Source organism: Elephas maximus, chromosome 3 (assembly GCF_024166365.1).
Source record: "Elephas maximus indicus isolate mEleMax1 chromosome 3, mEleMax1 primary haplotype, whole genome shotgun sequence".
NCBI lineage: Eukaryota > Metazoa > Chordata > Mammalia > Proboscidea > Elephantidae > Elephas > Elephas maximus.
Genome location: NC_064821.1, coordinates 214530701 through 214548652, shown reverse-complemented (window position 1 = coordinate 214548652; position 17952 = coordinate 214530701). Strand labels below are relative to the sequence as shown.

General features: G+C 40.9%; 1 protein-coding gene across 1 annotated transcript in view; it reads right to left on the bottom strand.

Moving 5' to 3' along the window:
* Nucleotides 1-3369: 3369 nt before the first annotated feature.
* Nucleotides 3370-17952, bottom strand: part of F5 (coagulation factor V) — a 113100-nt gene continuing 98517 nt past the window's right edge. Inside the window, exons 23-25 of the mRNA XM_049881262.1 lie at nucleotides 16312-16463; nucleotides 11545-11727; nucleotides 3370-3789 (exon numbers count right to left, since the gene is read on the bottom strand). Coding sequence (XP_049737219.1) covers nucleotides 3643-3789; nucleotides 11545-11727; nucleotides 16312-16463 — 482 coding nt within the window. The 3' untranslated portion in view covers nucleotides 3370-3642. The remainder of the gene's footprint in view (nucleotides 3790-11544; nucleotides 11728-16311; nucleotides 16464-17952) is intronic.

Here is a 17952-nt window from a genome sequence, read left to right as displayed (position 1 = left end):
GTGCATTGGAGGTGGTTCAAATGTGGACCAGTGATAACACAGAACAAAGACACAAGCAGTGGAAGCTCTTACCATTTTCCAGACAGACCTGTGATTGTCTCATCTCTCCAGAAGTCAGTTGCCCACATACAGCAACTTTCTTCTCCCATCTTCTCACTCCAGTGCAATTCTCTCTGATCAGCCTGCTCTCTCCCCTAATCCTGAGCAAGTCAGAATCCTATTCAACGTCGGTGTCCTCCAGAACCTTTGCAGAGACGACTCACTTTTAATCTGGTCACCACATCTATCATTCATAGTTTGCAGGTTAGGGAAAGTCTTGTATATCTGTATGCTTTATACTCCACCCTTTTTTTTTTTTTTTTTATACTCCACCCTTAGGTTATTGGGTCCGCCACTGTAGCTAGCATTTTATTTCGACGGACTTTGTGAACACTCTGGATTCATGAGCGTGGTGCAGGGGATGGAGGGAAGTTGATGGGTAAGTCCGTATCAGACTGTTTCCAGGGGGAAAAGGGAAAATGGATGGGTATGTTGGGGGAAGCTTACAGGGTCCTGCATTTGAACATAAGCTCTAAAAGCACTTCCTCGTTTGCAGTGACCCTTATCCCAATCTGTTTCTTTGGGGTTCTGTACAGATTGCCTAACACACATCCAGTGTCCTCTCCAAGACCTAGGTCAAACTCACGTTCTCCAAAAGCTTTCGCAGATTGCCTCCATCCCACATAGGTTACTTCTTTGATTGAATTTTTCCTACTCAGGCATAATGCTATGTTTAAGAGGCTCATCATCCCCATTTGCTTCTTAGGTTTATGTGCCTTGTCTACCCAACTAGATGACAAGTGTTTGAAGAACCAAGGCAGTGTAACTTCTTTTATATACCTCGTGCTTTGTTGTGGAGGCAGAAGAAGCTTAACAAAGATTTTTAAAAACAAATTAAGATGGTAATACATCAAGGGAGGCTAATATTATTAATTTTTCTTTCCATACATCAAAGACATGAATGTCTTTTGGTGGGGAGATTGCACAACCCAGAGATACCGAGGTCTTTAATCTCTGTAGAGCCTCTCCTAGTGCAGTACCTGGATAGGAAGAAGCTTCTTGTCACCTGAGCACTGGCCACGTCAATGTCATTGCACACAGTCCCTTTTACCTGCCTCTGCCCCACTGCTTTTCCAATTTCTAGTCTATGAGGATGTAAGAACTTGGAAGAATTGGGCATTCAGGATTTTCCATAAAAATTTTTCTATTGGGAGAAAAAAGAAAAATGGTAACATAAACTTTCAAATATTTTAAGTGTGTGTTAGGCCCAGTGCCTTAAGGTGTGTGCCAGTTGCAAAAGCAAAATCCCGCTGTCCATGTATTGCTCCTTTTCGTCCATCCAGTGAAATACGTGGTAAGTCATTTGTGGCTGTTATTAGGATCCAAGGTGGTTGGTAATGCTCATGATTTACTTCTCCTTCTACAAACTGGCCTTTCACCTGAGATTACCAAAAGGGACCTAAACTCAAAATAAGGTGATTATTCCCAAAGTTATTCTAAAAAGTGACATGAAGTTTGTAAGTTCTTTTAACAACTTGATAAAACCCTGGAGAAATAATTCCGTTTCCTCTGATCTTCCCACATGTGTGACATACTCACAGTTTCTCTTTCCCAACGTTCAATTAGAATGACTAATAATGTCTAGAATTTTATCTTTTGGGTTCTCCTAACTGCTTTGCATAGCAACAACTTATGATATAACAAATACTGGACGGTGTTATGTTAGAGGAGAAGGTACTGTGCAGCTAATGTTGTAATTGCATCTAAATTATTTTTCAAAAATGAAAGTATGGAAATGCTTTTTGTTTCAAAATAGAAGTGGTTTTTAATATTTCTACACAGCATCAGACCTGCTGTAAACATCTCATTGTCCCCAAACAAGTATTTTACAGCCCAACTTAGTCATTATTAATTGTGACTAAAAATCACTATAAATTATCATTATTAATTAATTAATGTCTACCTCTCTGGGGGATGAATAATAAGCATGATAATTTCCATTTTATGGATGAGAACCAGTCTAAAAGAGAGGCTGGAGAGACTTCATGAAGAGGCCACAGGGAGAGACCTCACAGACAGAGGCCTTGAGACTAGTAGGGGGAGAGCGGCCCAGCTATCCCAGCAGCCCCTGTGAGCGCCACCTTCCAGCCATCCCCACCAAGCAGCCAGATATGTAAGGTAGCCATCTTGTATATTTTGACCCCTGATGGCTGCAGCCGCAGCCCAAATCACATGGGGCAGAACTGCCAAGATGGGTCCAGTCAGACTAGTGAGAGATGACAAAATGGTGGTTACTTTGAGCGCTAAGTTTTGGGACGGTTTATTCTACAAAAATAGATAGCCTAAACAGTGACTGTCTATTCCATGTGATTTAGAAAGCCATGGTGTCTACGGAGTTACTGGGTGCCACGTTTCCAGGGAAGGAGGTGCTGAAAGGGGAAGTTGCTGGAGGAAGGTTTAGGAGGAGATTGGGACCATGGAGAGAAGCGGTGAAAGCAAACTTGAACTGCTTGCCCATTGGACCCGGGGCCAGTCCTAACAGGGACAGCTGCATTGGGGCCAGCAGCCCACTGCTCTGCTTTACAGGTATTAGGTTTCCCTCAGGTGAGCCTGTGTTTTCAAACAATGTGCCTGTCCTCTAGAGCCAGCTAGAATGAAACCAAGGTCACACAAGGTTCAGTTCTCCCGTGGTCGTTTCGGCCCTGTTACAGGTCCCAGGGGAGACCAGGCCAGATTCACAAGTCCGCTGAGACTACTGACAATGTGCTTACTTGAGTCCTTACTCGTGGCGGGCCAGGAAAATCATTGCCATGTAGGCAGGACAGGGTATTTTAAGCTCACATCGTTTCATATGATAAGGCTGTTACTCTCTGCATGGTCAGGGAAAACAAACCATTTAAAAATCTTGCTTGTTTCCTTTGCTCTTAAGTCACCGTTTTTTAAAGGAAAAACGTAGGTGTGAACGCCATCTGTGTCTAACCAGTCACCAGCTGGCCAACCCCATGTGTTTTGCGGTAGAACTGTGCTCCGTCGGTGTGAACGCCATCTGTGTCTAACCAGTCACCAGCTGGCCAGCCCCATGTGTTTCGCGGTAGAACTGTGCTCCGTCGGGTTTTCAGTGGAGTAACTTTTTAGAAGCAGATCGCCAGGCCTTCCTTCTGAAGTGCCTCTGGGTGGATCTAAACTGTAGCCGAGTGCTCAACAATTCACACCACCCAGGTACATCTAGGTCTGTAACTACTTTACAATGAATGGTAGTATCTCTTTTATTAATGTGTATAGCATTTAAAAGAGATATAATAAAACGTGTTAACCACAAAAATATTACTTTAAGCACTTTTAATCATTGTGAAAGATAAGCTATTTTCTTGTTGGTTCTTGATACTTATCCATGCATATTCAAATTAATGTAGAAATAATAGCCATTGTCTCATTTAATGGTAGCAAGGTGTTACATTAATTAAAGTTTCTATACAAAATTTTATTTCCTAATAGAAAAATATTAGAAAATTGTTAACACTTAAAATAGCTATAAAATACATTGCCAACTCTAAATGGTTTATAACCTTAAAGAGTCCCTGCTGTCTTTTTGAATATCTAATTCTAGTAAATATCACAGCCAAAGAGCTCCAGGCGAAGTGCAATACTTTGATTCCACGTTTTAGGAATGATGCGGATAAACCTGGAAATGATGGGCGGATTGAAAAAGTTCTTCATGTGTCCTTTGGTATTACTATTTCCTTCAAAAATCTGAAAGCAAAAGATGAGAAAATCTTTAATGATACCACAATGGGTACAAAAAGCTTACAAATAATTTTTTCTTTATCCTTTTGGTTCAAATCGAGGGTATCAAACAACACATACAACAATGCCACAAAATCACCCCCAAATCAGCTATGAAATCAAATGCCAGACAGCCTCTTTAGGATCACATCACCACAGATCTGAGCTGAACTAGGGACAAATAATGAAGTCTGACATGGTACTGAGGAGTAGCTGCAAACCCATCACTGCCCTTGCAGCTGTGTCATTTTGAGCAAGTTATTATATTCTCTGAGGCTCCATTTTCTCATTGGGGAAATGGAGAGTATCAAATTTTACCTCCCATAAGTTGTTATAAAAACTAAAAAGTGTGCATAAATATATGCCAAGCACCTAGTAAGTGCCAGATAGTGGGCACCAATAAATGGTTAGCTAGTGCTGACATCTGAAATAAAATCACCACGCGTTTTTATTTTTTAGGGCCTGTATCCCAAACTCAGTGGTGTATTTATGTTTCTTTTTCTTCATCCTCAGCAAATTCCCTAAGATTTACACAGCAGAAGGTAATTCACTGTTTGTTTTTTTGTTTTTAAAGTTTGAAAAGACTTATTGTTTATTTTATTGCACTTTAGGTGAAAGTTTACAGCGCAAACTAGTTTCTCATTCAAAAATTTACACACAAATTATTTGTGACATTGGTTGGAATCCCCACAATGTATCAGGACTCTCTCATTTTCCCTTTATACCCTGGCTTCTCTGTGTCCATTCATCCAGTTTTCCTGCCCCTTCCTGCCTTCTCGTCTTTCTTTGCTTTTGGGCAAGTGTTGCCCATTTGGTCTCGTATACTTGATTGAACTAAGAAGCATGTTCTTAAGTGTGTTATTGTTTGTTTTATAGGCCTGTCTAATCTTTGGCTGAAAGGTGGACTTTGGGAATGGCTTCAGTTCTGTCGGAGTTAGCAGGATGTCCAGTGGCCACAGTTTTGGGGGTTCCTCCAGTCTCAGACCAGTCACTCTGGTCTTTTTTTGTGGATTTGAATTTTGTTCTACATTTTTCTCCCACTCTGTCGGGGACCCTGTATTGTGAAACCTGTCAGAGTGGTCAGTGGTGGTAGTCAGGCCCCATCTAGTTTTTCTGGGCTTAGGCTGGTGGAGGCTGTGGTTCATGTGGTCCATTAGTCCTCTGGGTTAATATCTTCCTTGTGTCTTTTTTTTTCTTTTTCATTCTCCTCTGCTCTGGGCGAGATGGGACCAATAGATGTATCTCAGATGGCCATTCGCAAGCTTTTAAGAGCCCAGGTGCTACTCACCAAAGTAGTGTGTAGAACATTTTCTTTATGAGCTATGTTATGCCAATTGAGCTAGATGGCCCCCAAGACCATGGTTCCCAGCCCATAGCCCCAGTAGCTAGTTCCTCCAGGTGCTTGGATGTGTTTAGGAAACTTCTATGGCTTTGCCTTGGTCCACTTGTGCTGACTTCCGGTATACTGTGTGTTGTTTTTCTCTTCACCAAAGTTAACGCTGATCTACTACCTAGTTAGTGATTGCCCCTCCCTCACTCTTTCCTCCCTCATAACCATCAAAGATTGTTTTTTTTTTTTTTTTTCCCTGTGTAAAACCTTTCCTTGGGTTTTTATAATAGTGGTCTCCTATAATACTCGTCCTTTTGGGACTGATTTATTTCACTCAGCATAATGCTCTCCAGATTCATCCATGTTGTGAGATGTTTCATTATTGTTCTTTATCATTGTATAGTATTCCATTGTGTGTATGTACCATAATTTGTTTATCTGTTCCTCTGTTAATGGACACTTAGATTGTATCATCTTTTTGCTATTGTGTATAGTGCTGCAATGAACATGGGTATGCATATGTCTATTCATGTGTCGGCTCTTATTTCTCTAGGATATGTTCCTAGGAGTGGGATTGCTGGATCATATGTGGTACTTCTATTTCTAGCTTTTTAAGGAGGCACCATATCATTTTCCATAGTGGTTATACCATTGTACATTCCCACCAGCAGTGCAGAAGAGTTCCAATCTCCCTGCAACCTCTCCAAAAATTGTTATTTTCTGTTTTTTTTATTAGTACCACTAATGCTGGGGTAAGATGGTATCTCAGTATAGTTTTGATTTTTATTTCTCTAACAGCTAATGTCTGTCAGGTTGTTATACTGTGGGGGCTTGCATGTTGCTGTGATACTGGAAGCTATGCCACTGGTATTCAGATACTAGCAGGGTCACCCATGGAGGACAGGTTTCAGCTGAGCTTCCAGACCAAGACAGACTAGGAAGAAGGACCCAGCAGTCTACTTCTGAAAAGAATTAGCCAGTGAAAACCTTATGAATAGCAGCAGAACATTGTCTGATATAGTGCTGGAAGATGAGCCCCCCAGGTTGGAAGGCACTCAAAAGAGGGAAGCGCTGTCTCCTCAAAGTAGAGTCAATCTTAATGATGTAGATGGAGTCAAGCTTTCAGGGCCTTCATTTGCTGATGTGGCATGGCTCAAAATGAGAAGAAACAGTAACAAACATCATTAATCAGAACCTGGAATGTATGAAGTATGGAATGCATGAAGTATGAATCCACGAAAACTAGAAATTGTCAAAAGTGAAATGGAATGCATACATCAATATCCCAGGCATTAGTGAGCTGAAATGGACCAGTACTGGCCATTTTGAATCAGACAATTATATGGTCTGCTACGCCGGAAACGACAACTTGAAGAGGAATGGTGTTACATTCATTGTCAAAAATAAGTGATCATGCAATCAGGAGGCATTGATAATTACTAGTGACTGGAATACAAAAGTTGGAAACAAAGAAGAAGGATAAGTAGTTGGAAAATATGGCTTTGGTGATAGAAACAATGCTGGAGATCGCGTGATAGAATTTTGCAAGACCAATGACTTCTTTATTGCAAATACCTTTTTTCACGAACATAAACAGTGACTAAGCTCATGAACCTCACCAGATGGAATACAAAGGAATCAAATTGACTACAGCTTTGGAAAGAGGCAATGGAAAAGCTCAATATCATCAGTCAGAACAAGGCCAGGGGCCAACCACAGAATGGACCATCAATTTCTCATATGCAAGTTCAAGTTGAAACTGAAGAAAATTAGAACAAGTCCACAAGAGCCAAAGTACAACCTTGAATATACTCCACCTGAATTTAGAGACCATCTCAAGAATAGATTTGACACGTTTAACACTAATGACCAAAGACCAGATGAGTTGTGGAATGACATCAAGGATATCTTACATGAAGCAAGAGGTCATTAAAAAGGCAGGAAAGAAAGAAAAGACCAAAGTGGTTGTCAGAAGAGAGTGTGAAACTTGCTCTTGAACGTCCAGTAGCTAAAGCAAAAGGAAGAAATGATGAAGTGAAAGAACTGAAGATTTCAAAGGGCAGCTGGAGAAGACAAAGGTATTATAATGACTTGTGCAAAGAGCTGGAGATAGAAAACCAAAAGGGAAGAACATACTCGACATTTCTCAAGCTGAAAAAACTGAAGAAAAAATTCAAGCCTCAAGCTGCAATAGTGAAGGATTCTATGGGAAAAATACTAAACAATATAGGAAGCATCAAAAGAAGATGGGAGGAATGCACAGAGTCATTATACCAAAAAAATTGGTCGACGTTCAACCATTTCAAGAGGTAGCATATGATCAGGAACTGATGGTGCAGAAGGAAAAAGTCCAAGCTGCGCTGAAGGCATTGGCAAAAAACAAGTCTCCAGGGATTGACAGAGTATCAGTTGAGATATTTCAACAAACGGATGCAGCACTGGAAGTGCTCACTCCTCTTTGCCAATAAATTTGGAAGACAGCGACCTGGTCAACTGACTGGAAGAGATCCATATTTATGCCTATTCCCAAGAAAGGTGATCCCACAGAATGCGGAAATTATTGAACAATATCAATATCACATGCAAGCAAAATTTTGCTGAAGATGATTCAAAAGTGGCTGCAGCAGTATATCGACAGGGAACTGCCAGAAATTCAAGCTGGTTTCAGAAGAGGATGTGGAACCAGGGATATCATTGCTCATGTCAGATGGATCTTGGCTGAAAGTAGAGAATACCAGAAAGATGTTTACCTGTGTTTTATTGACTATGCAATGGCATTCAACTGTGTGAATCATAACAAATTATGGATAACCTTGTGAAGAACGGGAATTTCAGAACACTTACCTTCACTCAGGAGGAACCTGTACATAGATCGAGAGGCAGTTGTTCGGACAGAACAAGGGGATATTGGGTGGTTTAAAGTCAGGAAAGGTATGCGTCAGGGTTGTATCCTTTCACCATACCTAGTCAACCTGTATGCCGAGCAAATAATCTGAGAAGCTGGACTATATGAAGAAGAACCGGGCATCAGGATTGGAGGAAGACTCATTAACAACTTGTGTTATGCAGATGACACAGCCTTGCTTGCTGAAAGTGAAGAGGACTTGAAGCACTTACTAATGAAGATCAAAGATCACAGCTTTCAGTAGGGATTGCACCTCAACATGAGGAAAACAAAAATCCTCACAACTGGACCAATGAGCAACATCACGATAAATGGAGAAAATATTGAAGTTGTCGAGGATTCCATTTTACTTGGATCCACAATCAATACCCATGGAAGCAGAGGTTACAAAATCAAAAGACGCATTGTATTGGGCAAATCTGCTCCAAAGGACCTCTTTAAAGTATGAAAAGCAAAGATGTCACCTTGAAGACTAAGGTGTGCTTGACCAAAGCCATGGTATTTTCAGTTGCATCATATGCATGTGAAAGCTGGACAATGAATGAGGAAGACAGAAGAACTGACGCCTTTGAATTGTGGTATTGGTGAAGAATATTGAATATACCATGGACTGCCAAAAGAACGAACAAATCTGACTTGGAAGAAGTACAACCAGAATACTCCTTAGAAGTAAGGATGGCAAGAATACGTCTCACATACTTTGGACATGTCATCAGGAGAGATCAGTCCCTGGAGAAGGTTGTCGAGCTAGGTAAAGTAGAGGGTCAACGCAAAAGAGGAAGACCTTCAATGAGATGGACTGACACAGTGACTGCAACAAGGGGCTCAAGCATAACAAGGACTGTGGGCATGGCACAAGACCGGGCAGTCTTTCATTCTGTTGTACACAGGGTCGCAGTGGGTTGGAACCAACTGCACGGCACCTAACCACAACAATGGGTAATGACTGTAAGCATTTCCTCATATATCTGTTAGCCACTTGAATGTCTTCTTTGGTGGAGTGTCTGTTCATATTTGCCCATTTGTTAATTGAATTATCTGTCTTTTTGTTGTTGGGCTGTTGAAGTATTTTGTAGATTTTAGAGATTAGACCCTTGTCGGATATGTCATAGCCAAAAATATTTTCCCAGTCTGTAGGTTGTCTTTTTACTCTTTTGGTGAAGTCTTCTGATGAGCACAAGTGTTTAATTTTTAGGAGCTCCCAGTTTCTAGTTTATCTTCTGGTGTTTGTGCATTGTTAGTTATGGTTTGTATTGTATTTATTCCATGTATTAGGACCCCTAGCATTGTCCCTATTTTTGTCTTCCACGATCTTTATCATTTTAGATTTTATATTTAGGTCTTTGATCCATTTTGAGTTAATTTTTGTGTATGGTGGGTGAGGTATGGCTCTTGTGTCACTTTTTTTTACAGATAGATATCCACTTTTTCCAGCACCATTTGTTAAAGAAACTGTCTTTTCCCCCATTTAGTGGACTTTGGGTCTTTGTCAAACATCAGCTAATTGATGGATTTATGTTTGGGTTCTCGATTCTGTTCCATTGGTCTATGTGTCTGTTGTTGCACCAGTACCAGGCTGTTTTGACTACTGTGGCTGTCTAGTAGGTTCCAAGCTCATGTAGTGTGAGACCTCCTACTTTGTTCTTTCTCTTCAATAATGCTTTGCTTATCACGGGCCTCTGTCCTTTCCGAGTAAAGCTGGTGATTGGTTTTCCATCTTGTTTAAGAATACTGTTGGTATTTGGATCAGGGTTGCATTATATCTGTAGATTGCTTTGGTAGAATTGACATTTTCACGATGTTGAATCTTCCTATCCATGAGCATGGTATGTTTTTCCATTTACGTAGGTTTCTTTTGCTTTTTTTTGAGATAGTGTTTTGTAATTTTCTTTGTATCATCTTTTATGTCCCTGGTTAGGTTTATTCCTAAGTATTTTATCTTTTGGGGGGTCTTTGTGAATGGTATCTGTTTTCCTGATTTCCTTTTGAAGTTTTCTTTGTCAGTGTATGGGAGTCTAAGTGTTGATCTTGTGTCCTAATTCTCTGCTGAATCTTTATATTAGTTCCATTAGTTTTCTTGTGCCACCTTTGGGGTTCTCTATGTATAGTATCTTATCACCTGCAAATAGGGATAGTTTTACTTCTTTCTAATTTGGATGCCTTCCCAGCCCTTTTTTTTCCTTCCCTTATCGCTCTAGCTAGGACTTCCAGCACAAGGTGAGATAGGAATGATGATAGAGGGCATCCTTCTCTTATACCCATTCTCAGAAGGAATGCTTTCAGCCTCTCTCTGTTGAGAATGACGTTGGCTGTTGGCTTTGTATAAATGCTTGTTATTATGTTCAGGAATTTCCCTTTTATTCCAATTCTGCTGAAATTTTTTATCAGGAATGGGTGTTGGACTACTATCTGTTTTTCACAATAATTATGATGCTTATCCTGCTATGGAGTCCTGATGGCACAGTGGTTAAGAGCTGGGCTGCTAACCAAAAGGTAGGCAGTTCAAATCTACCAGCCACTCCTTGGAAACCCCGTGGGGCAGTTCTACTTTGTCCTATAGGGTCACTGTGAGTCAGAATTGACTTGATGGCAACAGGTACAGGTACCCGCTATGAAGACCTCCTGGCCTAGTGAAAAGTGCAACAAACTAAAGCAACCAAACAAAAACAGCCCAAGGATTTAAAAGAGAGAAATAGGTTCAAATTCATTACCTGAGGTAAGTGATGGGCATGTGGTGAACACTCCCAACCTAACCCACTGCCATCCAGTCGACTCACAGGGACTCTATAGGACAGCGTAGCACTGCCCCATAGAGTTTCCAAGGAGCACCTGGCAGATTCAAATCGCAGACCTCTTGGTTAGCAGCTGTAGCACTTAACCACTATGCTACCAGGGTTTCCAGTGAGCACTCAGTAAACATTATTTCTCTCCTCCTGTGCTGTTCCTCTGACTGCCTTCATTCCAGCTCCCATTCCTAGAATATTAGACCCCTCTCCCCAGCTTTGCCTCTGACAGGATTTCTAAACCATATCACTAGTAAGTGGGAGAATTTAGGCATGTAATGGAAGCCCAGCCTTCCCATCAGTAAGGATACCAATTGTTTTCTGCTTAATAACTATATAACAGGAAGATGTTATGGCCTTGAGTATTTGATTATTCATAAATGACAAGTATATTAAAAGTAATGCTAATATGGTATTATTTCACGGTGGGAAGTTTTCTGCACTCCTTTACCATCTTTTGCAATCAGAGCTAATTAAGCCTTCCACCATCCCTGGTGTTTATTCTATGTCACAAACGGCTTAGTCAAAGCAGAAGGGGATGTGCTTTGGTCCCTGTTCAAGACCAGGTGCCTGCAGAGCTAGGATTTAGAAGACTAAAAGATGTGGCGCTTGCCAGTGTATTTTTGTCAAATGTGAGGTGTCATTATTCTCATCACAGCACAGTTTTCAAGTTGCCTTCCCTTTGCCAAGACGCCACCCTGTACCTTGTCCACCACACCGGATTTCACCCTGTAAGGCTTCCATTCCACTCCCTGGTCACTGTAGTGGATGGCGTAGCTCTTCACATACATTTCAGAGGACAGGGACTTGCAGCCCTGTGTCACAATCGCAGTTATCTTCTTGATTTTCAGCAGATCGATCTGTAGCCACTGTTTGTTGTTGTTTGCCTATATAAAAAAAAAAAAGATAAAAACACGTGGAAGGCAGATGCTAAAACCTTGCTTTTTTTAGACCAACATACTCAGAATTGCCCAGAGCTTAAAAGGATTTCTTTACTGCCTCATCACTTAGGATTCACTGTCTCCCCAAAGCCTTCTCTGATCTCTTCTTGTTTGCTGCATGTGGATAATTTTTTTGGCATACTTACCACACATTGTATGATGATTAGTTTTTTTACTGGTTTATATCTCCGACTCTTTGAAGGAAGAAGCTTATTAATTCTGATGCCCTGGTATCCACCACAGTGTGTGGTGTATGGTGGTGGTCAATAAGTATTGGCTGAATGAACGAATGAATGAACGAATAAAGGAATTTTACTTAAAAAATATTAAATTGCTAGCTTATCTGTAAATATTGTTTTCTTAAGTGAGTTCATTTAAATATTATGAGGCTATTACTGAAGGGAAAGAATTGGATGTCATCCCTCTCTTCAACTTTTTATTTCAGGAAATTTGAAACATATGCAAAAATACAGAGAATGGTATAATGAACCCTGTGTGCCTGTCACAGCCTCAAGAATCATCAAAGAAATACATAAACAATCTTGTCTCATCTTTACTCTCACTCTCTCCCCCCTCTGAAATTATTTTGAAGGAAATCATAGACATGATATTATTTCATCTAAAAATAATTCTGCTTTCTTAAGCCCTCTCCCAGTTCAATTACTAAATGTACACAAATACTATACCACACACTTTTAGCCTTTTAAGAGTCCTGGTGATGGTTAAGTGCTCAGCTGCTGACTGAAATGTTGGCAGTTCAAACCCACCAGCAACTCCATGAAAGAAAAGACCTGGCAATCTGCTGCTGTAAAGATGACTGCCCAGGAGACCCTATGGGGCAGTTCTACTCTGTCACATGGGGTCGCTATGAGTTGGAATCGACTTGATGGCACACAACAGTAGTCTTGCATATGTATTTACTTTCAGGCGCTTGGGCCTGCAATGGTATGGCCTGGCTAACAAATATACTAAAACACTGTGTCTACTGACAGCGTTCTTGAAAAGTAGTACAATTTCTTCTTTGCTGATATTTCAAAGAAATATAATATTCAAGACAGCTGATAAAGCCACACCTAAGGCTTGATACATTGCACAGTAACTGTCATGTCTCTGGCCTAACGAGATGCCTTAGAATTGATCTAATCACATGTTTGGTGATATGCACTTGGAGAGAAAGGGTCAGGAAGACTAACCGAGTTTTGGGGTTATCCGAGAGGAAGTTTCACTTTGGAAGATTTCTCATGCCCCATAGTCACATTCGGTTCTGTATGCAATAATGAATATCAATGTGTTCCCTCAACATCACTCATATGTGTGTATGTGTATGTCTGTATACGCATATATGCATGTGTGTGTATATGTATATACTCACGTGCTTTATGTATTTTAAAAACGAATTTAAATGATCGTATTTTGAGCCTTTTTTGTTAATTTTGTAACACCCTCTAATGAAGTCTGGGTGGTATCTTAGTATCTTTTCAAATCAAGGTCAGACCAGAGGTACAAAATGAAGGTACCTAGAAGATTTTTGTAGGCTAGCAGAGGTGGAGACATGTTAGTCATGGAGAGATGGATATCTGCGTGTGTGCCTGCCTATGTCTGGCTTAGACTTTCAGCCTCTCCAGGAAGAACCGATTAAGGGCATTTCATGCCAATGGAAGGTTAACTGAAATATTTCCAACCTAGAATTCCAAATTTTAAAATGACAGTGTTAAAAATGAAAATTAGCACTTCATCTTTGAAGTCTTTCTCACAAAGACAAAGCGTAAGTTACATATACAGCAAGAAGCATAACATGCCATAAAATGAAGGGTGAATGGCAAGGCCACACCATGAGCAGGTCTAAAGGGCCATTTGGGAAAGAATTGGATGGCATCCTCTCTATTTAGCTTTTTGTTATTGTTTATATTATTATATAAACTATATAATATAACACATTCTTTCTTTTATTATTTTAACTTTTCTGGGGCTCAGTTTCCCTCTCTGCAAAGTTGCAAAATGAGGTGTTTGGGCTGCCTGAAATGGTGGAAGGAGCACTGGCCTGTTTAGTAGAAGAACGGGGTTCCAGTCCTGATTCTGCCCCCATATTACACTAAAGTTTGTTAATCTCCCATGTGTTTACACATGAAAGTACAAGTCTGGACTAGCTGTTTGGCAAAACCTCTTGCCACTCTAACATTCTGTGATTTTGTGATGTGTCAGAAAGGAATTTTAAAGCACAGACATCAGTTCCCAAGACTATTGGGGAGTGAGGCCCAAGCTCTTCCATGTACTCCACTAGCACCATGATTCTCTTTCTTTCAGTGGCTTAATTTAAGGACAGGACCTTGGATTCTATAGACAGTCCAGAGAATCGGTGTGTAGGTATTTACATCTGCCGTTCTGATTTCTCAGGTCAGTTGAAGAGTGAAGCAAAAATGAGTCAACTTTTAATAATTTTACTTGGATCCATAATCAACACCCATGGAAACAGCAGTCAAGAATTCAGACTATGACAACTAGATGGTGCCCGGCTACCACTACTGACTGCTCTGACAGGGATCACGATAGAGGGTCCCAGACAGAACTGGAGAAAAATGTAGAACAAAATTCTAACTCAAAAAGAAAGACTAGACTTGCTGGCCTGACAGGGTCTGGAGAAACCCTGAGAATATGGCCCCGGACACCCTTTCAGCTCAGTAATGATGTCACTCCTGAGGTTCACCCTTCAGCCAAACAGTGGACAAGCCCTTAAGACAAGACGAGACTAAAGGGGCACAACAGCCCTGGGGCAGGGACTACAAGACAGGAGGGGACAGGAAAGCTGGTAATAGGGAACCGAAGGTTGAGATGGGAGAGTGCTGACATGTCGTGGGGTTGTTAACCAACGTCATAAAACAACATGTGTACTAACTGCTTAATGAGAAACTAGTTTGTTCTGTAAACCTTCATCTAAAGTACAGTAAAAAAAGAAATCAAACAACGTATTACCCTGAGCAAATCTGCTGCAAAAACCCAGAAAAAACCCGTTGCCGTTGAGTTGATTCAACTCATAGCGACCCTATAGGACAGAGTAGAACTGTCACATAAGGCTTCCAAGGACCGCCTGGTGGATTCAAACTGCCGCCCTTTTGCTTAGCAGCCGTAGCTCTTAACTGCTATGCTACCAGGGTTTCCTAAAGACCTCTTTAAAGTGTTCAAAAGCATAGATGTCACTTTAAGGACTAAGGTGCACCTGACCCAAGCCGTGGTTTTTTCAATAACCTCGTATGCATGGGAAAGCTGGACGGTGAATAAGGAAGACTGAAGAAGAATCGATGCCTTTGAATTATGGTGTTGGCAAAGAATATTGAATATGCCATGGACTACCAGAGGAACAAACAAATCTATCTTGGAAGAAGTACAGCCAGAATGTTCCTTAGAAGCAAGGATGGCAACACTTTGTCTCATGTAATTTGGACATACTATCAGGAGGTGGAAACCCTGATGGCATAGTGATTAAGTGCTAGGGCTGCTAACCAAAAGGTCAGCAGTTTGAATCCACCAAGCACTCCTTGGAAACTCTATGGGGCAGTTCTACTCTGTCCTATAAGGTCGCTATAAGTTGGAATCGACTTGACAGCAATGGGTAATGGGTAATGGAGGTACCAGTCTCTGGAGGAGGACATCATGCTTGGTGAAGTAGAGGGTCAGCGAAAAAGAGGAAGACCCTCAATGAGATGGATTGACACAGTGGCTGCAACAATGGGCTCAAACACAGCAACAATTGTGAGGATGGCTCAGGACCAGGCAGTGTTTCATTCTGTCGTACATAGGGTCGCCGTGAGTTGGAATCAACTTGATGGCATCCCACAACAACATTAATAATTACCCTAAAATTAAGTCACCTGAATTACTTGATGGGCAAATATTAGGGACAATAAAACCCTTTGGAAGGTGTTTATTAAACTTAGACTGCTGATTTATAACCGTGGTTTTATAGAATTTTACTATGCCTCAAATTGTCTCAAGGGATGTCACAAATCTCTTAAAAAAAAAAGGAATGAATGAATTTAAATGGAGTTCTTAAGAAAACAGAAAATATGTTAAATGGGGAGGAAGAAATTACAACTCTAAATCATTTGTTTATCACTAACATAAATTGTCTGAATCAGAAGTCGGTAAATTACCACCCACAGGTCAAATCTAGTCAGCTATATATTTTTATAAATAAAGTTTTATTGGAACACAGCCCATGCTCATTCGTTTACATATAGTTTATGACTGCTTTCCTGCTATGATGGCAGAATTGAATAGTTATGACAGAGAATGTACGGCCCACAAAACCAAAAATATTTACTAACTGGCCCTTGTCAAACCCTGGTCTAAGTTAAGGCTAGCCCAAGAACCACAGAGATGATAAATGACTTTTCTCTCAGCCAAAGATTAGCGCTAAAGCCGTCATGTCGGCAGGCATCCTAGATTTTGGAATCCAGAATCTTCATCTGCAGAAACAGGAGACAATCCACTCCCTGTAGGGTCGGGGGAACTCCATCACGGGGGATACTTCACCTTGGCTTGCCAGGCATTCACACGGCCCTGGGCGTTGAGCCGGGCATAGGCGGGTTCCCAGTCATGGCCCCACCAAGATGTTTTAAATGAAGAAGCTGTGATTTGCTTGTTTTCTATCTTTCGACTCTCCATACCAAGTGGCGTGGAGCATCCTGTCAAAAGAAAAGTAATGTGATTAATTATGCACCACCTGTATTCCCTGCGTGGCATTTTGTAGGCAGAGGAGATAAGACACAATGTTACTACCAAGTAAAAACAAAAACAACCATCACAATGAATATGTATTGAATCCAAGTGCCAAAAACTGTTCACAAGCTTTACATGTATTAGTTATGCTCATTATTATCTCCACTTTACAAACGAGAAGTTGACAGAGCAGGAAGAAAAAGTAACTTGCCTAGAGTAAAGTAACACAGCTAGAAGAATTAGAGACAGAATTGGCACCCAGGCAGTCTGCCATCAAATGCATGTTGTAAACGTCTAACTCACTTCCCTCCTTAAGACAGTCATGACACCTTTGGTCTTTGCTTTGACATAGACAATGCTCTTAAGCTACCAATATATATGAAGACATGGTAGACGCTTGGTAGTCACCATTTAATATTTACTTTTTCAACCCTTTCAGAGTGATTCATGCTATGCATTCTTTGGAATTTTGCCAAGGCGTGAACTTGAACTTCACAGTGGCAAGAGTGATCTGTGAGTGTAAGAAGCATAGCTAGTGAGCAAGCCTAGCCTAGTGCCCTCTCCTGTGAACTTCGTTCTCTCTGGTAAATCATGCAGACATTTTCTTCAAGTGATAACACTGTATTTTCTCCGTGAAAACAAAAGCGACACAATAAAAAAGGCAGCCTACTGCTAATGCAAAGTATATAAATACCAAGAAAGGGAAGAGATTTTTTTTTTTTAAAGTAATGCTTCTTGTGCAGAAAATAGACAATTTAAATACATTAGTAGGGTTAATGATTATGCAGCTGCCTCAAGGAGTGCTGTATAAAATCTGCATTTTATGTGGGAAATGTTATACACCACTGCTCTCTGGGCATTGGCAAAATGCCCATCTCCGTACCACTCATGAATGCCAAGGGTACACTGTGCCATTCTCTGCCTCGGTAAGAAACTGATTCCAGAGTTCAGCTACTTTCTCTGCTGTGAGTTGTAGATTCTGTCCCCCACCCTGAGAGAAGGTGCTCCAGCTCCCCAGTAGATGTGCTACAGCCAGTTTCAGGTGTGCTTCCCTCCCCCATCCCTAGGCAGGCAGGTGGGGCCTGGGCCAGCCAACCCCGGGTCAATCGCTCATCCTTCTACCCCAGAACACTAGACAGGTGTTCTTTTCTATATGTGCCTGGAAGTAAAAAATACTGGAAAGCACTTCTTTATCAGAGAAGGACGACAGTTGACAAGGCTCTTAAACATCCTTGTCATATACCTGTATATAGTAGGATTTTACTGTAGCCATTTATGATTACCTGTATTTATTTACATCACAGGTCACATTACATTCCCTGAAAAACAGCAGCTTACACAGAAAAGATTTGGGTTCCTACAAAAGGTACAAATGTCAAGTACAATCATGGTTTCAGGAAGTTGGAAAGCAAATTTAGATTTCAAGTATCTTCCTTGAACATCTAATAAATGTCA